The sequence below is a fragment of the Sebastes umbrosus genome, chromosome 18, assembly GCF_015220745.1.
Source record: "Sebastes umbrosus isolate fSebUmb1 chromosome 18, fSebUmb1.pri, whole genome shotgun sequence".
NCBI lineage: Eukaryota > Metazoa > Chordata > Actinopteri > Perciformes > Sebastidae > Sebastes > Sebastes umbrosus.
Genome location: NC_051286.1, coordinates 17,534,038 through 17,557,371, shown reverse-complemented (window position 1 = coordinate 17,557,371; position 23,334 = coordinate 17,534,038). Strand labels below are relative to the sequence as shown.

Below are 23,334 nucleotides of genomic sequence, written 5' to 3'. Positions count from 1 at the left end.
GCAGCAGTGTGGCGCAAGTGGGCATCCTCCGGAAAAACAGCGAAAGATAAGATCTTGTCACATATTCAAACGCTCTAACTGTGGAAACCAGGCAGCTGGTAAAGCGTAGGAGGACGAGGAGGCAGAGGAGGTTGCCGTGTCAACTTTTTTTCTTTTCTTTTTTTTTAATAACAATCTCTCTTTCTCTCAGCCTCGCCGCATCTCATGGAGTTTCTGGGCAACGTTTTCCAGCTCTGACTCAATGGCTGCCAAGCTTTCAATCTCTGGCTCCTGCAGATATAATGAGAGGATAGCAAGTGGAGAAAAGATACTTAGAGAGCAAACAATCACATGTGAACAAGAGCTCTAAAAATATCTGGACACAAGCACAAGCTTCCATCATGCATTGCTGTTTTGGCTGTTAGCAAGGAGGACATGTTACGACCAGAAGCCTCACTGTTGCAACAAACATCTAACAGTTTGTGACCATTAAGGCTATCACAGTCTAAATAGCTTCCTTTGAACATGTCATACTAGTTTGTCATGAAGGAGGTTAAATAACGCTCCAAACTTACGCTAAATTTTGGCGAGGAAAAACTGTCTTGGCCATTTTGAAAAGGGGTCACTTGACCTCTGACCTCAAGATATGTGAATGAAAATGGGTTCTATGGGTACCCACGAGTCTCCCCTTTACACACATGCCCACTTTATGATAATCACATGCAGTTTTGGGCAAGTCATAATCAAGTCAGCACACTGACACACTGACAGCTGTTGTTGCCTGTTAGGCTTGAGTTTGCCACGTTATGATTTCAGCATATTTTTAATGCTAAATGCAGTACCTGTGAGGGTTTCTGGATAATATTTGTCATTGTTTTGTGTTGTTAATTGATTTCCAGTAATGAATATATATATACATTTGCATAAAGTAAGCATATTTGTCCACTCCCATGTTGATAAGAGTATAAGATACTTTACAAATCTCCCCTTAAGGTACATTTTGAAAAGATAAAAAATGTCGGATTATTTTGCGATTCATTGTGATTAACTATGGACAATCATGCGATTAATCGCAGTTAAATATTTGAATCGATTGACAGACCTAACAGAAACCTAGCAAACCAGACAGCTCTGCAATATAAATTAACATAATGCATAAAGTCATTATTTAAAGGAATAGTTTAACAACTTGGGAAATACATTTATTCGCTTTCTTGGGAGTTAGGTGAGAAGATAGATACCACTCTTGTATCTGAAAGTGGTATCAATCTTTTCATCTAACTTGCAGGAAGAAAGCGAATAAACTTATTTCCCAACATGTCGAACTTATTTATTCTCAGCTGCTTCCCAAAGTTACATCACTAGTTGGGAGATCAAGGGATGGATAACAAACCTCTGACTTCCGGCTGGCGCTCCCCTCTTCCTCCGACCCCCTCCTTTCCTCGGGTCCCCTTCTAGCGATCATCTGCAGCTCCTTCTCCTCTGGACTCCTCTGCATGTTTCTTTTCTTCTTCTCCTCCTCCTCCTGCTCTTCCTCTGTGGCCTCTTTCGAGTGATGTGGCACTTCCCGAGCCTCCTCTCCGACTGCTTTCTTCTTCATTGGCAACGCCTTGCCCCTCTTGGTCCATCGCTTGACGCTCTCCCTACTTGCTTTCTTCATCCCCTCTTCATCATTCTCCTCTTCCTCTTCTGGTTTAGGCCTATGTGAGAAAAATCCAGATCTCTTGTCTTTCTCTTCTTCATCTTCTTCATCAAACTTCTTCTCTTTTGATTTGATTCTTGGTGCATCTCTCTTTTCACCAGATACAGCAGCTGGAAATAAGAAAAATAAAGAAAGAATGTATCCTGTTTTCTTACTGAAACACCTACCAGACCGCCGGTTGAATACTCTCCTCCGTTATTAGCAAGACTCCACTTCTTGTAATGAAATATTTGTGCCAGCTGGCAGCTTTGCACCCTGTACTGCTGGCTGTGCTTTATGGGAATTAAAAGCATGACTGGAGCAATCAGATGACTTGGCAGCGGCTCCCTTTTATAGAAAAGGTATTTCATCGTACTTTTTAGCCACTTTAGCGCAGGGAATAATAATTTCTCTGTTAAAAACACTAAATCTTGATTGCAGTCTTGATCTATTGATAGCGATTGTAGGGAATGACTCCAGCTGTAACCGTGCACACCAGCTCATTTGAATTCTGGGACACGGAGACATTTAATCATTTCTGTTGGTGTGCTGTCAGTGTGCCAGCCATGTTGGCCCTAGCTCCCCTGTCGGGTGGGCTGATTTCATCATGTAGATGGAAGCACTTCCATCAATCACCCAGTCCTGTGGCGGCAGGCCGTTTCATCTACAAAGCATTGCACTCTCCATAAGATATGCCTTTGGTCAACTTGCATATTTTAATTTGTAACAAAGCTGAATTGCAAACAAAAGAAAGGCGTACATAAAGGAAGAAGATATACTTGCCTTTCTTATCCTTGATCATGTTTTCCTCTTCTGAATCCTCCTCTGAATGAATTCTCTTCTCTTCATCTTCTTCTTCTTCCTCCCTCTTTTCAGCCTTGCCCTCACGCCACTCATCCACAGACTCAGACATGTGACTTCCTGGGCTCTCGTCATTTTCCCGCTTCTCTTCAACGACATCATTGTCCTCCCGTGACTCTCCATCTCTCAGGACGTCATCCTTTTCTTCCTCCCCGTCTCCATTTCCTGTCCTCCTCTTCTGGGACAGGATGGATCGTTCTCCTGGGCCTCCCAAAGCCTCCAACATGGATCGATCTGAAAACCCGGGAGGGGCAGGAATTTAATTTACTAGAGGATATTGATTTCTCTGTGATGTTAAAAGAAGGCGCTTACATAAAAGCACAACAGTTTATTGCCGGGGTCATTTTGTGACGTAACTAAATTTGTGTGTTTTTGCTTAATGGACTGGGTCAGTATGTCACACTTTACGAGACAATAATAAAACTGTGCATCGTGTGATTACATGTGTCTACCTTTGTAACTTCCTCACCAAAGCCTCATAAGGATATGTCATGATTCATATTTTTCTGCTTTTGCCACTTAAATATGCAGCAGAAAGGTGGTGCTAATATTATAACTGAAAGAATTAGCTGATAATTCAATTAATTGATATTGTTTAAAGTAAATTTTCAATCAAAAATACCAAATATTTGATGGTTCCAGCCTCTCAAATGTAAATGTTTGCTACTTTTCTCTGTTTTGTATCATTGTAAATTAAATATTGTTCAGATAAAACAATTGAAGACCTCATCTTGGGCTCTGGGGAAATTGTAATGGCCTTTTTTTTTTGCAATTTTCTGACATTTTTAGTCTGAACTATTAATTAAAAAAAATCTAGTGAAAATGTATTTTGTAAATTATCTTATTTATTGAAATACTTTACATAATTGAATTACTGGTAACTACATTTATATATATTGTATTGTTTTCCTTAAGTTAGATTGGGAACTACATAACATAGTGCACCTGTAATTTTAGTAATGGTTAAGGTTGGTGGATCGATATGCTGATGATGTGATGTTTCGCGTTTGTTGCGAGTGTCCAGTTGTCCGACTGTGGAGATGAACATTAAAGTGGACCAAGTTATCCTGAAGACGTTCTCTTGCTTTACCCACATCCCAAAATAAGTTTTAATTTAGTAACTACAAATTTATAGCTAACACTAGAAATAACCAGCGTTACATTATTAGCAGGTAAAGCTATTTGACATTGTGTGAATTAGTGGTAATAATCTGACTGAATGGCCTTCATTCATAATGTAATATAATTATATTGCAAGTACTGTTATAAAACTGGCTGTCAGGGACCATACAGAGGATCAGGGTTGGTGCACCTTGTTAGTCATTCTTGTACTTGTTCTTGCTTTGCTACTCGTGCTCTACAGGGAGTCTGGCACTGACGTTATAAAAAGCCAGGTGGGCAGTCAGGTGGAAGGACCTCGTTTCTGTCCACAGAAAGCATCAGCAGAGTTTAAATTCACCTCAGCATATCTCCTCTGTTTGTCAGCCCTGCTTTGCTGACAATATAAAATGGGAACATAATGAAAGTGATACATCATTTTTGACAGCCAGTGCATTTTAAAATGTTGATTAGAGATAATTCTCAAAACGGAAGCGACTGAAATGTTGTTGAACTGTGATAAGAAATAAACATCATGAAAATGCAGGAAAAGCATGAATTTTGAGCTTCTGAAGAAACTCACCAGCGACATCACCTGCAGTCTGAGGAGTCTGTGTGATTGGTTCGCGTGTACTGGCATCTCTCTGCAGCTGAACTCTCTCCTGACCACCTGCAATCAAAATGAGTCATTCAAGCTTTCCGTCTACGCCGTATTTCCGCGTGAAAACAAGCACGCTCAGCACCCAAACAGACGTCAGCCGTGTGCAATGTGTGACTCACCTTGAACAGCGATCTCCTGCAGCTCCTTCAGGAAGTTGTGATGGCGAAGGATGGAAACAAGCCTGTCATCTGCATAACACACACACACACACACACACACATATATATATATATACCTTATATATACAGACACACGTAAAATAGGGGTGCGGGAAAAAAACAAACGATACAGCATAGTATCGTGATATTTTGCGTGGCAATATTGTATACACAGATGTCAAATATCAATCTTTTACAACAACAATCCGACATCTGGCCCGGCCGCTATTCTGTCTTTCAGAGGTTGTAGCGGGCTCAGTCTTAAAGCTAAAGCTGGTATCATATCATACTACAAAACCTAGAAGAACACCAAAAACGCTTAAAAGTTAAGCTAAATTTTGGTGAGAAAAAAAACTGGCATGGCCATTTTCAAAGGGGTCCATTGACCTCTGACCTCAAGATATGTGAATGAAAACTCTGAGATGAACAGAGTGAAAACTGTATTAGATAATACATTAGATAATTAGATAAGATACTACTAGAATAAACAGATATTGACAAACTGCAGAATTTGCAGTTGAAAAATGGTGATAAATTGCAATATACTTAATGCAGCAGTTGGCGAGATTGGAGCAAATAGGATTAAAAAAAGTTATTTATATAAAACGGTCGCTATATCCTGACAGTTGTGCATGAGACAGGTAATCTGAAAAAAAATCATGTGCCTCTGTGTCCTCCGGTGCTCCTAATTGCATCTGCAAGATTTCACAGACCGGAGGAAAACAACCAATCAAAGCCGAGCTGGAGTCTGCCGTCTCTGAGCAGCTGTCAATCACTCGTGAACTCCGATCAAACGGTCAAACTAGGCAGCGCTGATCAAATATCACATGGCCGGAGCACAGCCAATAGGAATGCTCTCTCTCTCTTAAATGACCTGCGATTGGTCAAAGTCTCCCGTCACGTTTTTAAAGACTGAAAACAGAGCCACGAGGAGATGCAGAAGTCCAGCTCAGGGCAATAATGGGATCCTACAGTGGGTAAAACACAGGTATGTCTTTCCCCTTCACTTTTTCACAGTACTCAGCAATTTGCTTCAGCGGTTCATCAGAGTTAATTGCCCTGAAATTTACTGCTTTCAAAGCAAGAGCACAATTAATCACTTGGCCCACAGAGACTCCCCCGGTGAGTTGCAGCAGCAGTGAGCACTGGACTTTCTGCTGACCCACAAACGGCGCTGCATACTGTACGCAGCAAGCACAAAAGAGACTGTACAGCGCTGCGCTCTGATATCAGTCTGTGAGCTTTCTTTCTGTCCATGACTTTGGCTCCCCTGTTCTCTGCCTCTGGTGGTGTACAGTTTCCGTCTCTCAGTAACAAACACTCGGTGAGTAATGCTCCCATTGATTTTTTCACAACAAGGACAGCATCAAGGTAATACACCGGCTATGTAACTGAATATTTTTCACTCAGTGCTAGTGACCCCGATGCAGTTTTTTTTTTTACCCGGCAGCTATCGCATCAATCCATTAACCTTATGATGTGGGCATCTCCATAAAAACGGAGAGCATGTATTGGCTCTTCTAGAAAGGCGGCGTTGCTCCAGTGAGGGCTGATTTGTTAAATGATAAAGAAGAAGCCTTCACTAAATGCCAAAATCCTTGCAGGTTGTATAATTTTGAGGATAATTTCACATTTAAAGTTCATGTTACATAATCATCATTGTAGCATTGTATTACATCCTTACAATACAGTGTATAAGCAAAAACTGAAACACTGTCTTCCTGGTCAGATATGTACAGTATGTATATTTAAAATGTAAGGACATTAAAGCTTCTGTAGGCAGAATATTTTGGCATCATTGGGCAAAAAATCCATAATAACCTTTCAGCATATTGTGATTCTTGTGTTCTGAGAGAAAACTAGACTTCTGCACCTCCTCATGGCTCTGTTTTCAGGTTTTGACGGGAGATTTTGGCCAATCACAGGTCATTTCAGAGAAAGAGAGCGTTCCTATTCGGCTGTTCATTCAACGGAGGCAGCTGTCAATCACTCGCAAACTCTGATCAAACGGTCAAAAAAGGCAGCGCTGATCAAATATGAATCAATATTATGTTACTGTAATGCCTATTTCTCGCCTCAAATGTTTTCAGCAACATCTTGTAGTGTACTGTTTAGCTGTAAAATGAGAAAGTTTGCTCCGGCGGGTGGGCGGTGCTTGGTATTTCCTCAACTGATCTCAACATCTCTGCCGGGTCACAAACTTTCTCATTTTACAGCTAAACAGTACACTACAAGATGTTTCTGAAAACATTTGAGGCGGGAAATAGGCACACAGTAACAGATTATTAATTCATATTGGACCATTTCATCGGAGTTTGCGAGTGATTGACAGCTGCTCAGAAACTCCAGCTCGGCTCTGATTGGTCGTTTCTATCATAAGAAGGCATGAAAAGTCACATCCAAAATTATGTTATAGAAATTGAGGTATTTGATCAAAAAGACAGTGAGACTGAATGTGTGTCTGTCCTCCTTTGGGTGGGGCTCACCTGTCTTCAGCGTGAGCAAACACTCCCGACTGACAGGCATGGGGTGGGGCCTCGATAGCACGTCTGCCAACGCCTCCACGATGCATTTCATCACCTGCAGACACACACACACACAATGCACAAAATTACTCAAAAACCTTTTTCTGTGACAACATTTCTGATATTACTGTAATGCTACTACACTTTGTGCTACAGGAACAGCTTTGTTCTAGCTGCAATTGTTCATTTAAATAAGTCCTTGCCACTTTTGCACATATTTATGGAAAGTTTATCCCTTTTCTCATTTTATTGTGTCTTTTTTGTCCTGATATTTCAGTGTTTTTTTATATTGTTCTTGTGGCCTTCATTTCTTTTTGCTGGGTCCTGACCCCAGTAAGCCCTTGAGTACTCTTTGTCATGTTTTTGGTATGTCTGTCTCTTGTCTGTGCTCTACCTTATTGTCAGTACGGATGCCATCCTCTATTTTTGCTGCAAAACAAATCTAGCTACGGGTAAAATAAAGTCACCTAAACCTGAACCTGAACGATCAGAATGAATTGAGGATGTCCTCCACTCGGTGAGGGCTATATGTGAGAATAAGTCTACACATCTTTATAGATTAAAATTCATCTGCTTGTCTTTGAATGCATGCTCTTGTGCTAACTCGCCCATTAATTCAAAGATGTGAAACTCTCAGATAGATGAGAGATCAAAATCATTTCAACTTCCATTGTGCTTTTTCAATATCAAGCCAATCTCACATGCCTGATGATTTTTCACTCCTTTTTTTGTGTTTCTTTTCAAAGCGCTCTGCTTCTGCCAGATCTTTTACTCAGTCCCTCTTTCACACATCAGCCACATCTCCCCATTCTCATCTCTCCAAACCCCTACCTCCCCCTCCCTCTCTCTCCATCAAGATGTGAAATGGATCCAACAATGCCAAATCCTAGAGGTAAAAATCCTCTACATCGCTCTCAGAATTGATTTTTAAGGTCATACTGAGATTGCCCCTCAGTAGAGAAGGTATACTAAAGTGAGTTAAATTGCTTTGATTAAGTATTTCTAATCACTGCTCGCCTTTTGAGTGTGGCCAGTATAGGACTAGTCACACTGTAATGAAGGAGCATTTGGTTTGCATATACTTCTGCCAGATCTTTTACTCAGTCCCTCTATCACACATCGGCCACATCTCCCCATTCTCATCTCTCCAAACCTCCTGTTCTAGAAACTATACCTCCCTCGCCCTCTCCCTCTCTCTCTTTCCTTCAAGATGTGAAATGGATCCAGCAATGCCAAAAACCTGGAGGTAAAATCCTCTACATCGCTCTCAGAATTGATTTTTGAGGTCATACTGAGATTGCCCCCCAGTAGACACTATCTGTTGTATATTGGTAGAATTTCAATTTTTGTATTTTTATTTTATTCTTACGTTTTTATCTATTCTTTTGTTATTATATTGCTTACTTGCACCAACAAAACCAAAGCACATTCCTAGTGTATACCTCTTACACCTGGCAATAAACACCATTCTGATTCTGAGAAGGTACTAAAGTGAGTTAAATTGCTTGGATTAAGTATTTTCTAATCACTGCTCGCCTTTTAAATGTGTGGGGAGTAGGACTAGTCACACTGTAATGAAGGAGCATTTGGTTGGCATATACAATATTGGCAGGTTACTGTATAATACTGCTACAAATAATAGTGCAAATAATGTCAAAATCTTTACCTTTACGTCCTCATTCTCCAGCTGACTATGAGTCACTGGCAATGACAGAACTGCAGGAAAAACAAGAAAAGATGCATTATTATTATTTCTATAATCCCTAAAGATGTCATGGTATTGTCACTGTTACTAAAACACACTGAGTAACAGGGGACTAAATGTGCCAAAAGGTTTCAGGTGAATTCCCTCCATCCATTAAAGATGTGTGTGTGTCGCTGTCCTTGGTGCTGAAGCCAGGCAGCCACATCTCTCTAATGCAGCAACTAACTACACCTATATACAGTATATACTGTAGCATGATGTCACTTTCACTTCAATGAGCATTTCCTTACCGCAGTTGGACAGTATTGTCAAGACGAGCAGTCCTCTCTCGATCATGTTTGGAGACATGAAGCTCTCCAGGAATAGAAAGATAGCGAAGCTTATATCAGAAGGTGTGTTTTCTTATATCAGAAGGTGGGTGTTTTACGGACGCATCCTGAACTAAACTTAGTCGCCTTTCTGTATTTCTGGAGAGCTATATTTCCTGCAGCAGCAGCAGCATCGGTGGTGACCCTTCAGTCAGCCTCTCCGTCCTCTCTCCTCTCACCGACCTCACCACCGCAACGGAGAGCGCTTTTATAGGACGAGGTGGAGAGAGAGGAAGTGACATCATGCTGCCTGCCTGGGGATGATTAGTACTATTGTACCTGATCAGATACCTAGATGGTTGTCAGGGCGTGGACAGGTTTAGAGTACGTCATAGCTATAGTAGTATGCATGTGTACTATAGGTGGATTCTGAGATTTCAGCATTTTATTTCATATTTTACTTTATTTTATTTTGTTTAGTTTTATTTTATTTTATTTTATTTTTATTTATTTTTTTTATTTTATTTTATAAAAGTGTTGGTCTATTCTGTATGGAGGTCGAAACCTGCCAAAATATTTATATAATAAATATACCATTAAATGTACCAAAAAATAATATTAAAAATAAATTTAGTTATTAATTAATTGATAAAATGTGACATAAATTGATAACATAAAATGTTGTACCTGATCAATATACCTAGATGGTTGTCAGGGCGTGGACAGGTTTAGAGTACGTCATAGCTATGGTAGTATGCATGTGTACTATAGGTGGATTCTGAGATTTCAGCATTTTATTTCATATTTTACTTTATTTTATTTTATTTTATTTTATTTTATTTTATTTTATTTTATTTTATTTTACTTTATTTTATGTTATGTATTTTATTTTATTTTATTTTATAAAAGTTTTGGTCTATTCTGTATGGAGGTCGAAACCTGCCAAAATATTTATATAATAAATATACCATTAAATGTACCAAAAAATAATATTAAAAATAAATTTAGTTATTAATTAATTGATAAAATGTGACATAAATTGATAACATAAAATGTTGTACCTGATCAATATACCTAGATGGTTGTCAGGGCATGGACATGTTTAGAGTGCTACATCATAGTTATGGTATAGTATGCATGTGTACTATAGGTAGATTCTGAGATTTCAGCATTTTATTTCATTTTATTTCTTTTTATTCTATTTTATTTTATAAAAGTTTTGGTTTATTCTGTATGGAGGTCGGAACCTGCCAAAATAATAATAAAAATGAATAAATATATGACTTAATAAATTATTAAATATACCATTAAATGTACCAAAAATAATATTAAAAATAAATGTAGGTATTAATTAATTGATAAAAATGTGAAATAAATTGATAACATATAATGCATGTACAAAATTTTTTTGGAGAAATAAATTTAAAAATAAATAGATACATAAATACAATTTAATAATTAAGAAATAAATTTAAAAATAAATCTAAAAGGTCGGAACCTGCCAAACTAATTTTTTTTTTATAAATAAATGACTCAATTAATTAATAAATATACCATTAAATGTACCAACAATAATATAAAAAATAAATTTAGGTATAAATTTATTGATATAAATGTGACATAAATTGATTACATATAATACATTTAAAAAAAAAAGTTTAGAGAAATAAATCTAAAATAAATAGATAAATAAATACAATTTTATAATTAATAAATAAATTTTAAAATAAATTTTAAATAAATAAATAAAAAAACTGAAAATGAATGAATAGGGAGGAATGCAAGGGGGAACTCATGCAGAATACATAAATAAATACATACAATTTCATAATGAATAAATACATTTAAAAAAATTAAATAAATATAAAATAAATGCAAAACTAAATAAATAAGGTTACAATTAATAACAATAAATAAATAAGATAGGGCAATGCAAGGGGAAAATCAGGCAGAATACAAAAATAAATACATACAGTTTCATGATGAATAAATGCATTTAAAAAATTTAAACAAATTTAAGATTAATGCAAAAATAAACAAATAAATGTAAAAATTACTAAAAATAAATAAATGAAATGGAAAGTTAAATAGAAGTGTAGATAGCTAGGGGAATTAATACAAAAGCCAATAAATAAAGAAGGAAATTAAAACAAAAGAAATATCAATATATGTCACATTTTATCAATTATTTAATGCCTACATTTATTTTTAATATCGTTTTTGGTATGTTTAATGGCATACTTATTTACTCATCCCGTCATTTATTTATTTATTTATTAATCCTCCATAATTTTGAACTGACCTTGCTTATAAAACAAAAGATATACAAAAATATCACTGGAAAATTCCTTTAACCTGTTCAAGCGGGCGTGTAAATTTGAATACAGACGCACAGATTTCACGTCTCTGCCTCCATTATGTTGTGTTCCCTTACAGGACAAAGCTCTGCCATCATACTGTATTTGCTGACCATGTCTCTGTCTTGACTGGATGTGTTGCTAGGCGACGGTATATTGAAAATGAATGCTGTCATGGCTGTTACTGTGCCTATTCTGATCTGGTCGCTTGAATGGATTAAAAAAAATACCTTTTACACAATTGATAACCCAAGACACCGCAGCATTTACCCTTCTTATCAGTGACAAAATGACACAAGAATGTAAGCTGTGTGACATTATATAAAACATACAGTATATGTTCATAATCATATAGCTAACGACTATAAACATTAGTTGATAAACACTTAATAAATGTATCTGATATGTGATATAGTGAGCGTAAGATGTTTGGCCACAGACGTGACTATTTTGAAAGTGGTTATTTGTGGATTCCTCCTCCTTTATAATAAGGGCACAACACATTGTTATGTTATGCATTAATAATGTAGGATGTGTCATGACTTCCTGTTGCTCACCATAAATAAATGATGAAATCGCTTTCACTTCATGGAATTAGTTAACTCTAAATGGATCATCAGTTAATGAACGTTAGGGTATTTCAGGGCCGTGCATTTGATCAACCTCTCTGACAGTCCAGTAGTACATGTTGTCATAGAAATAAGAGGCTGTTTTAGCCATCGGTGGCATTAAAATCATGATCCCTAGAGGATGAACCCTCTTATTCTGTGCATGGGAGTTTTTGGTTTTATTATATCATTATATTTTGTATTTTAAAGAAGTGTGTAGCCCGGGAGAGAAAACCTGTATCAGGTCCCAGTTGACAAATCATGGGCAAACATGTTTAAGCATACGTCTGTAAAGAAATGAGAAAGAAAGACTGGGTATAGATTTTGTGTCAGGAATCTGATTGTGACTTGTCACCATTACTAGAGATTGATTCTTTGGATCGTTGAGTCACACAGCAACATGCAGATGTTTGCATCTGAAATGCCCTTTTCTGTATAACTGGTTTGGTTGAAATATAAATAAATGTATGAAGTGACTATAACTTAACAATCATTACTTAATACTTGTGAATTATTTTACCACAGTAAAAATAGTAGTAGTAAGCAGTAAAAAATACAACCAAATTCTAATAGTAGCGTACCGTTCTTCCAAAATATATTAAAGTACCGTAGATTTTGATGCTTATTTTTTAGCCCAAAACATCAACAGTTGGTTTGCTGGAAGTTAAAATAACACTTTACAATTTGTCATACAATGCTGCCTTTTAATAAATGTTCAGTTCCATAAAGCTAGCACTTGTCTCATCCTCTTATTTACTGTAAATGTTTGTAATTTAGAGTATTTTGTATTAATATTAATAAGAAAATCTTTCAATAGAGTGCTGTAAAGCATAGGCTGCCGTTAGAAACCATTGATGTAGATTACTATAGTAAAACGTTAGAAATACATTATATTACTGGCAGGCCTAGCTGCAGTATTACACCGTAATCCTCACATTGTACTGTAGAATACTGCAATAAATTTGACAGTAATAAACTGTTGAAGTAAATTGTAGTAGTGACACCGCAAACATAACAGCAAAATGCTAGCGACTGCAGCTGCCAGTAGTTTACTGTAATTTAACATTGAAATCTTTAAGCATGTGTGTTGGAACCTGTTATAAAGTGTTACCAAATGGCCTACAGTAATTTCATTCAAATTAAACAAGTGTTACTTATATGACAGTGTCATTATATAAATGTCTGTCTTAGGAACATATTGATTGTACAGTATATATGACCAACCTATGGGAACATCCTAAAGTTGTTTGCTCTCTTCTACCTCATAAGCGCTGAGTACCAGATGTACATGAGCCTATAAGGTCATTTTCTCTTTTGTTACTGACACATTCATTAAAAAACCTGATAGACAAAGAGGTTTCCAAGCTGTGGGTTGGACTGTTTGCCGTTTCAAATGTCCTACTGCACCGTCCACAGAGATCCCAAAGATCTCATTATGCTTTCAGAGAGACAATAAAGGCCAGTTTGCGTCAGTTCCCTATTTGTCCCGTATAACCCAGCGACCGCTTTGTTTAAACATGAAGGGGTTTTTCTTTGAATGCAATAATAAGGTCATTATGACATCCAACAGCTATGAGGACTCGCTGAAATTCAGCTCTCTGTAACATCCGAGAGAAATTGTTGGAAACAGGGACACAGGAAATATGTATTTTAGCTCCATAACAACATACTGGACAAGCTTTCACTAAATAAACAATGAATGGACCTCTCCCATTCAAAGTCAATGTCCAAAAGGTTTTCCTGCATTATGCAAGACATGTTTACCTGCTCTATACAACTCAACCCGACCATGCTGAGTACACACCGCAAGGTTTTCATTTCCATTCAAGAGCTAAATTAACATTTCTGAGCAAACCCGAGCTGCGCTTATTATAGCGTCCACCTGCCCTCGTAATTACACTAATTAAACTGAGTCAATACTGTACAGAGTGTACTGTACGCTCCTAACCAGAAAGCAGATGAATAGGGAGCTCATCTGTAGTAGAAGATCACGTTGAATGGTGATCATTTGTGTGCAGATAAACAATGACTCCTCTGCTCAGCGCCCAGTAGCCAGTACGATATTCAGGGGTCTTTGTTCACTGTGGTGGGTATCTTTGCCTCTTCTAGTGCTCAGCGCATAATATTGCAGCTACTGGAGGACAGAGAAGTGAAAGTGGGCCAGCAGCAGCCGGGAGATCTGAGGAACAGACGTGTGACTAAATTGACTCTGGTTTGAAAAGTCACAGATTTCTGGTAACATTTGCTGTGGGTAATACGGATGACAAATCCTGTTCCATCTTTAAATCATTTCACTGAGCTGATCAGGGCCTTCTAGTAAGGCCTGACTGTACACGCACACTGCATGATGTTGGAAATGAGAATTTAAGCCCCGTCAACCTCCCAGCTAAATGAATTTTAATGTGCGGATTGATGCTATTTGTAATTCTGTCTGGAAAACTCCAACATTTTATAATGCACTACGCACTACTATATCAGAAAAGGTGACCTGAAATGATTTGAAATAGTTGAGGGTTCAGGATTCTTAAAGAAAACACTTAACAGACATTCACTTCAGTTTTTGGCAAAGTCTAGTTAGTTTAATGTTTCAAGTATGAATGTAGAAATGTCACAAAATTGTTACTTCATGCTTCGCTTGTTACAAAATCGGCAATATATATACAGTATATTAGGTAATTCAGCACATACAGTGTCAAACTCAAGGCCCACGGGCCAAATCCGGCCCCTCACAAATTTTTGATCCGGCCCCCTTATCAATTTAGGTTCTCAATACATTTTTGTATATTTTAACCATTATATGCTATTTAAGCATATAATTATTAAATATGGTTTATAATAAAGTAATTTTTGATCAATTTTGAGGTAAATATTGGGCTAATTTGGCAGTAATTCCAAAGAAATTTCAAATAGGTTACTTGCTAATTATCACCTAAATACCATGAAATTTGCTGACCTGTAAAGTGTTACCGAGAAAGCTTCTCAGCAACAACCACCTCCACCTGCTTCTCAAGATGAAATATTTAGGTTGCAGGATTTACAGTCACATTATCTTACAGTCCGGCAGTAATTACCTGTATGCTGCTATTTGAGGCCAAAGACATGCAAAGTTTCAAAGAGTGGCTCACAGACTCTCCTTTGAGGCGCTGTATCACCTCAACAGTAACCAATGTAGCAGTGGTGCTTTGTAAAATAGTCCAGCAAAGTGAATGCTAGATGAGTCCCAGTCAAACCAAACCCACGAGGAGCAGGAGCAGCAGGAAGACGGCTGCCTGTGACAGAGCGTCAGACTGCAGTGGAGGCTGACCTGATTTTGCTGCTATCGGTCGGGTGAAGATAAACGGGTGTTCCTACAGATGAGACATGGAGAATATGGGATGTTATAAATCACTTTGCGTATCTAAACGCATATAAATGATCATACTGCTCTTTAATTACACATCATTGAGTAACACTTCCTAAAGCATGGCCTAGTTTTGAAATTGATTTCAATCATCCAGAAAACTGATGGTTTCCATTTATTGCAGACTTGCAATTAATATTTCATCAACTTCCATTTATTTAATTATTTCCCTTATGCATTGTGTCTTATACATATCATTGTTGCATGGTAAAGCAGCTGCAAACAAGAGCAGCGTATTGAGATTGTCCTGAAGATCTGTGTGTGCGCTACCTTTTTACTTTTGGGTATTCAACGCTCCCGATTTCGGTAATTTCATATCTTGATAACGATATATATATCACAATATACTGTAGCATGTTTTCTGGTAATTCAATAAATAAATAGTTTATGAAGTAACCACATGGTGAGGTCTATTATGGTATACTTGTGAGAATTAAATGCTTGACAAATGAAAAGTATTGAGTATTTTCTCAAAATGAAGTTATAAGTGAAATTAAAGAACAAAATAAATAAAGATTTCCTTATATACACCGTTTGTTAATCGCATTGAACTGATTGGTAATATAAAGTTTGATGTAAAAACAAAACTGCAAATCTCCAAAAAATCTTCAAATGATATTCCTCAAAATATTTCACATCAGATTTTCTGAGAAATTTAAGTTAGTATGTTATCATCCATTAAGACGATGTAATTGTGTATCACAATATTTCGATATATGATTTCATCGTGATACGATTCCGATAAATTATACATATTATTGACGTAATGAATTATTGCCTGGCCCTACGTCGGATAGCAATGAACAAACCCAGAAGACAGTCAATTAGCACACATGATACAGTGGAATTGGCCGAGTTGAGCATTAAAATGTTTGCTGTTGAACAACTCTGAGATCTGAGCTTCCTTGAATGCACCAACAGAGAAAGATTTCAAGCATAACTTTCATCAAACAAAAATGGCTAGAAAATCTAAAATGGGACTGATTATATATCTGAAGAAAGTTTCAAACCTCTTCGAGATTATTTTCATTCCATGCTGAAATTAGTAGAATCAATTTGTCCCCCTCAAAAAGGTACTTTTAAAACGACTATTGACAAATGCAGCTAGATCTACAGTAGTTTATTTCTTCCCTCAATATAACACAGAATTAAGAGTGAAGGTCAGTTTTTTGTTTAGCTGTAAAACGTTCAGGTTAAAGACACAGGTAACATATGCTGCTCTGGTGTACTAACATTGTCGTATAGAGACCTGTCTTACCATGGGTGGACAGATGAGACTGATGGGGTCAGAGAAGCTGCTCACAATCGTCTTTCCCCCCTCCGGCTGAAACTGTGAGCAGAAGACAGAGAGACAAGGAAGAATTAATATGTGGCATAAATAAATAAATAAATAAATGTTTTTTTTCTCAAATTAAGTTGTAGTGATAGTACTTTCTTTAAAAAAATACTCATAACTGTCCTTGATTTTCCTACGCTTGTGATGGCTTTTTTTCTATTAAATTATATTTCATCCTTTTGTGACATTTCTTCACACAATAAATCCATCTGAATAGCGATGGGGGTGATTGTTGACCTCATGTGCCATTAAATACAAGCCGTGTGACTCATTGTTCACCATGTTGTTCCACAGTCCCTTGGCCAGCTCCTCGTGCCCCTTTATGGTGAAGTGGAAGCAGTCGTGAGTGAAGAAGGTCATATCGATCTTCCCATTCTGCTCAGGGAGACAAAAACGTACACTGGTGTAGATTTACTGATGGACGCAGCGTGTTGCTGGTGAAACGTGACTTCTCTCTCATTCTCAGCCTCGTGTTAACAAAGCCAAAAGCTACAGCTGTCACACTCGCGATCTTAATGATTTAATCATTGCTGTGCAATGTTTCACACTGACTCATCTCCTGAGAGTTGACACTGACTCTGCCATGTTGATATTGTTGTGGCCTTTGGAGTGAGGATAGATTACCGGGAGGCGTGGAGGGTCAGCGTGTTTCAGAAAGGGCTGAAGAACAACGGCGAAGTCGTCCCTGAAGAAACGTTTGCTGTACAGCAGCGTCTCGAGTCTTTTCTGTGGACGGGAGTAGCATGAAAATCAAGTTATAGTAACAGCAATCATGCAAATTACTTGCAGAGAGTTGTTAACATGAAATCAACATGCACTGTTTCGGAACCATGCACATTGTACATTATAGTGCATTTTCAAAATAAAATGATCTTGCAAGATGGTTGATAATGATTTAAAATGTTGTTTTCCATTATGGATAATATGCACATATTATTATATTATATTATAAATGTATTATTCTATAAATATAGAGGTATAAACTGTACCTGGAACTCCAGATTGATTTCTACCAGCTCCTGAAGCTCAGGAGACTTGGCTACTGGCTCTATCAGGCACGAGCAGAAAGACCTAAATTAGAGTAAACTAGAATTACCACCTTGTGGTTGTATTCCTCTGCCAACAAGTCAACATGCAGTTTACATACATGTCTGTCCAAAATGTCCACACTTCATCATTTTATCCAGTTATTCATCGTTGTGTCTAGAAGGTTGAGAAGTTTGCATTTTGCAATTTGAGCGTTACCTTCTAGACATGACCATTAAACATGTGTGTGAAATTGTTACAATTAGCATATGAATGCTTGAGTTGTGGCCCAAAACGTTTTTTTTGTGAGGTCACAGTGACCTTGACCTTTGGCCACCAAGTGGACGTTTGTGTCAGATTTAAAGAACTTCCCAGAAATTCCGTTTCTGGGATATCGCGTTCACGAGAATGGGACGGACGCACAACCCGAAAGCATAACAAAGCATACCTTTTTTTTTTTTCAAAACTTGAAATATTGGACACAAGATGTGTCTTACATCACTGAGAAGTCCATTCTCATTATTTTCATTGTCGATTAATCTGTTGATTATTTTCCCGATTAATTGATTAGTTGGTCTATAAAATGTCAGAAAATTATAAAAAATGGCAATCCGTGTTTCCAAAAGCCCAAGATGAAGTCCTCAAATGTCTTGTTTTGTCCACAACTCAGAGATATTCAGTTTACTGTCATAGAGGAGTAAAGAAACCAGAAAATATTCACATTTAAGAAGCTGGAATCAGAGAATCTTGACCTTTTTTTCTTCAAAAATTACTCAAACCAATAAATCGATTATCAAAATAGTTGGCGATTAATTTAATAGTTGACTAATAATCAATTAATTGTTGCAGCTCTATTCAACAGCACACTATATTTTATATATTGGACCATGATTGGCTTCCAAGCCAGTTGTGATGTCACAAAATGCAGCAAAACCTTCCTCTTCAGCAGATGAATGTGAAAACAGCCTTCTAGTGTCAAACTCTGCAGAGTGAAGGTCAAACATCACAATGAAGGAACAATAAAACACATTGTTGAGCAGCAGCAGCAGGGGGACTTTAAGGCTCATGTTAATGTTCATGTTAAGAATGAGCAGCTCACCTTTGGAGCCGGCACCCCGGGGTGGGCTTCTGCACCTCTCTCAGAGTCTGCATGGGCAGGATCTGAACGACATTAACGATCATACGAGGAACCTGAAGCACAACACAACGGAAAAGACGCCCACGCTGCAGTGAATTCCAGCTGAAACCTTCGCTGAGACCAAATATGTCTCGTTTCCTTTTTCTTTCACTTTACCTCATTCATAAGCATTTCCAAGGACACGGTGATATAGTGAATGAAGTTATCCACTGAAAATAGAGCCTAGAGAGAACACGGAGACTCTGCAGAGATTAATGACATACTTGTCATTCTGTAAAAAGACATTTTTAATGAACTAAACTCATTTCGAGAAAGAAAAAGACAGACCTTGTCTTTGCAGTAATCGCAGATGTCATTCATGCCCATGAGAATGGTCAAAAGCTTCCAGTCCTCCTCGAAGTTCAGACCCTAAAGGAAAAGACAACAGAGGGGTCAAATATGGTGCATAAAAAACTGGTTCAGGGACATCATCCTGCTGCAGGATATGTCAGATTCTGTCTGTTGAGCTTTAATAACCAGGTCTATAAACTCTTCCATCTCTCTGTTGTTACATTTCAGAGAAAACAGGGCATTACCTCATAACCTCTCATCGTGTCGATCAAATGTCTCGTCTGGCCGGGGAGGTTGCTAGAAAGACAGATCAACAACATCATAATAAATAATTAACACGTTGTGCAGATTGAAAAACTGTTGGTGTCACACTGATGAGTCAGTACAATGTGTTGTGTCCAGTCACAGCAAGGTTGAAGCCTGTTTCACTGATGTGAGCCTGCATCCCATGAACCGTCTTGCCGGGAGCAGCACCGAGCAGATTGGGATTGAACAACTTGATGATGTCTGAAAGTCACAATTGGAAAAGAAACGTGTAAAGACGATTGTATTGTGTGTTTTTTTTCTTTATCCTGCTCTGGTTTATATGGAACATGCAACACAAAAAATGTCAAGAGATATCTGAGATATCATCGGTGATTAAAACATCTTACTTGCCAAAGTAATGACATACTGAAATGAGCCGTAGCCTCCGATGCTGCAAGATGAAGAAATGTAAAAAAGAATGCCATTAGTAGCAAAAATAATTATGTAATAAACTAATGTATAATCATTGCTAAATCAACAGTGTTATCTCAAGCTGAAAATAAAAAAACTGTCTAATGAACAGAGCAAATTCCATCTCTTACATAAAAACACAAACATTAAAAGTATTTTATTTTATTTATAAATAAAAAACATATATTCTATTTATTTCATTGTTTTATAAATACAATGATGATTTGATTTTATTTACAAATAAATAAAACAATTATGTTTAATTTATAATAACTTAATTTAATTTAATTTTTAATATCTTTTAATTATTTATTTGTTAATAATAATATTGATTTACTTTTTAAAATTTATTTATAATACAAATATTGAAACAATTTAACGTAATGAAATTATGCACACGAATATTAATTATATCATATGCTGTCTACACTGCAGGAGCACTAGAATAGCGTTATTATCCGTGCAAGAGATCCATTACAGGTTTCACTCATGATTTCTGTCACCTCCACGACACGTGGCGAAACTCAATAGGAATCCCGAGGACAGTGGTGGCGTTGGCGCCGATGGCCGTCTGAAAAGGAAAGACACAACATCTGAGCGAAATATGATCAGAACCTCGTGAAAATAAAGAGATCTTGATTGTGCGTTTCGAGGAGGTGATTCTGTCTCTTAAATTTCTGGTATTGTCTACTACTACATTTTGAAGAGGTGTTGTATCTTTGCAAGCTTGAGAACAGATATTTAACAATTCACACTTTTTATCCCAAAAAGCTAATTGAGAACAGTAATGACAAGTAATCTGGTTACACTACTGTCACTGCAACATTTAGTCATCATGATTTAATTACATATAATTATACTTATACTGTATTGCCATTGCAGCAACAAATAACACGTACTGTCAGTGAATCCCCCAAGGCAGCGATGACTTTGATATCTGCCGCCTTCACAAATTCCACTTAACCAAAGGGAGAAAGGGGAGATGAAAGATAATAAATTAATCAACAGTTTCAACTCCTGGATAACAGATAGATTGATATGGACGCGACCTTGACAGACCTGAGGAAGGGATTGAGGGAGAAGGACTCATGTCGGGGCACTGGAACACGGGATGTTTGAAGCTCACCGGTCGAGTTTTCTCTGGAAACTCCTGAGAATGAAACAAGAAAGAGTGAGACCAGAAATAAACCTTTTAAATCCCTTATTTTCAGATACAGATTGAATATGCGTCCTATAAGGGAGACAGTTCTCCTTACAGGAGGCAGATTATTTCTCCTATAATTTGTTGTCTTTGATACCTTGAGCATTATCTTGTCACTCATTGAAGCTTGCTTTGCTTATTGCACGCATACTCTAGATCAGCGGTTCTCAACCAGGGGTCCTTGAGGGAATTCAAGGGAGTGTATTTTTACGATTTAATTCACTATAGAAGTGAGCCCAAGGTGAGTGAGAGTCATACGAGCAGCTATTCTGATCATAGGGTTCACTTTCTCCACGATTATCTCCTCAACTGTGGTTGAAAACATAGAATTCTGGTCTTAATCATATCTAACAACCACAATCTTTTCAGATGGAGGTTCCTCAAGCAAACATATTATCAAATGGTGACCGTGACCTAATGTTTGTCGATGTATCATTGGAATAGCTGCCCTCTTTACATCCGTCAATCCTCTAACAAAGCCTCATTCAAATACCATCTACGAGTACATTACTTAAGCAGCTGATCGATAGTCCAGTGTTGGTCATGTATGGTTTTTCTTTTGTTCCTTTTCCCTGATGATGGGCCTCGAGGCTAAATGGTTGTGGAAGATTGTGTATGAATGTGAAATTTTGAATGTTATTAGTGTAACACAAATATGATGTTGTATATAGTATGTATGTGATAAATTAATGTACTTGATTTCAGACCCCAGGAAGACTATAGCTGGTGCCACTGGTATCAGCTAATGGGGATCCTTTTTAAATAAATAAATAAATAAATAGGGGTCCTTGACACAAAAAAGGTGGAGAACCACAGCTCTACATGTGCTGGTCCATGTGGTTTGGTGAGTTGCCATACCATAGTAACCTGCCTCTTGTGTTAAAAGTAAGCTACCCATTGTTATATACTCATATTGTTTTTGTTGTTTTCATATTGTCCAATAGTGTTGTCTTTTTAATAAACCTGTCAATCAAGGCCCTTTGGTCAGACACTACCTGTTTGAATGACGAACAAAAGAAAATCAGAGAACTAAACAATATTCTGCCGTGAGAATCTTAACCAGTAGCTAACAAAGACAGCATTTTCTGTTCAGTGGTAAAACCAGGTGCACACAGTACCTTGTTGAGGGCCTCTTTGCTGTAGTGTCGTATCCCCTCCTCATACTCCCACCACCAGTCGTTGCCTTAAAGAGGATTACATCCAAAGTGTCCATTTGAAACGGCCCAATGAGCCACTTTATCGATTTAACATGTAGTTTTCCTTTAACAGCCATTTACAGCTCAAAAACAGGCTCTTTTAGAAAAGGCTCTTTACTTATATACATGTTTTGTTGTTATCAGATGACATTATAAAACACCATCAGCCTAAAAAAAAAGGCCCTGTTGTAACAATAAATTCAGGCACACAGCCTCACGTGTGCTCTGCAACTCCTGCTTGTTCTAGCACTTACCTTTGACAGAGCAGGAAGCGAGCATACATGTTGCCACGGCGATCCAAAGCCACTCCATAGCAGTGCGTATGGGCCAGTCAACGGGTCGCCCCTGCAGACCTGCACAATGCGATGCTCAGCTATACAGCACGGTCGCTTTTGTCTCTCCCCACCCTCTAAAGCTGAGCGACAACCTGCGGGTCCAGTGAGAGCCATTCAATCAACGTCAGCAACACAACACATCATGACAATAACAAGGTGTCACAGGCTTTTCTACATCACAAAGGTTTTGGGATATTAACATTCAAACAAGGAAGAAAGCATTCAAAACAAGCACTAAATATCCATATATCATTTATTAATTTCTTTATAAACTTGTATTTGAGATGGTAAAAATGCAGTCTTCTCGACAATCTTGACCAGTGTTTCGTTTTAGACGAATTGTGAGTTGAGTGGGTGTCGTGTGAATGCAGGAATCATTTTCTTATCGTCCTTTTTGACTTCATACACTTCATGCAGACGTATTGGTAGATCAATTCTCAATAACTCTAACAACAAGCACATACTGTCGAACTGAACAAATAGACTTTAGAGGAAACAAAAAAACCTGCATGTGGCAAAACCTTATTTCGTTTCGATAAATACTGTACGGCCTAACCATGGCTTCGTTTCTCAGATTTGAGCTTTAAAAGTGTAGGCAGGGCTCCAGCTTGGACTTTTGGTGAGGGGGTGGAAATTCTCACAACAGCTGAAGTTGTGTAACCAAACACACACACACACACACAAAAAAAACTCATCCACTTCCTCTAATGTAGA

At 37.6% G+C, this 23,334-nt stretch overlaps 2 protein-coding genes across 2 annotated transcripts; both read right to left on the bottom strand.

Moving 5' to 3' along the window:
- Nucleotides 1-147: 147 nt before the first annotated feature.
- chga (chromogranin A) lies at nt 148-9,234 on the bottom strand. The gene is made up of 8 exons (XM_037750222.1): nt 8,959-9,234; nt 8,630-8,679; nt 6,925-7,018; nt 4,400-4,468; nt 4,203-4,289; nt 2,444-2,755; nt 1,373-1,791; nt 148-270 (listed from the first exon to the last, which is right to left on the bottom strand). The coding sequence occupies exons 1-8, from the start codon at nt 9,014-9,016 to the stop codon at nt 187-189; spliced, it is 1,173 nt and encodes a 390-aa protein (XP_037606150.1). The 5' UTR covers nt 9,017-9,234; the 3' UTR covers nt 148-186.
- A 5,542-nt stretch (nt 9,235-14,776) lies between these two features.
- On the bottom strand, nt 14,777-22,756 carry LOC119476740 (phospholipase B1, membrane-associated-like). Its single transcript, XM_037750221.1, has 16 exons — nt 22,540-22,756; nt 22,208-22,272; nt 20,948-21,038; nt 20,788-20,846; nt 20,392-20,459; nt 19,825-19,868; nt 19,558-19,678; nt 19,417-19,468; nt 19,169-19,249; nt 18,998-19,063; nt 18,803-18,894; nt 17,667-17,748; nt 17,302-17,403; nt 16,957-17,052; nt 16,600-16,671; nt 14,777-15,288 (listed from the first exon to the last, which is right to left on the bottom strand). The coding sequence occupies exons 1-16, from the start codon at nt 22,595-22,597 to the stop codon at nt 15,166-15,168; spliced, it is 1,272 nt and encodes a 423-aa protein (XP_037606149.1). The 5' UTR covers nt 22,598-22,756; the 3' UTR covers nt 14,777-15,165.
- Between the last annotated feature and the right edge of the window lie 578 nt (nt 22,757-23,334).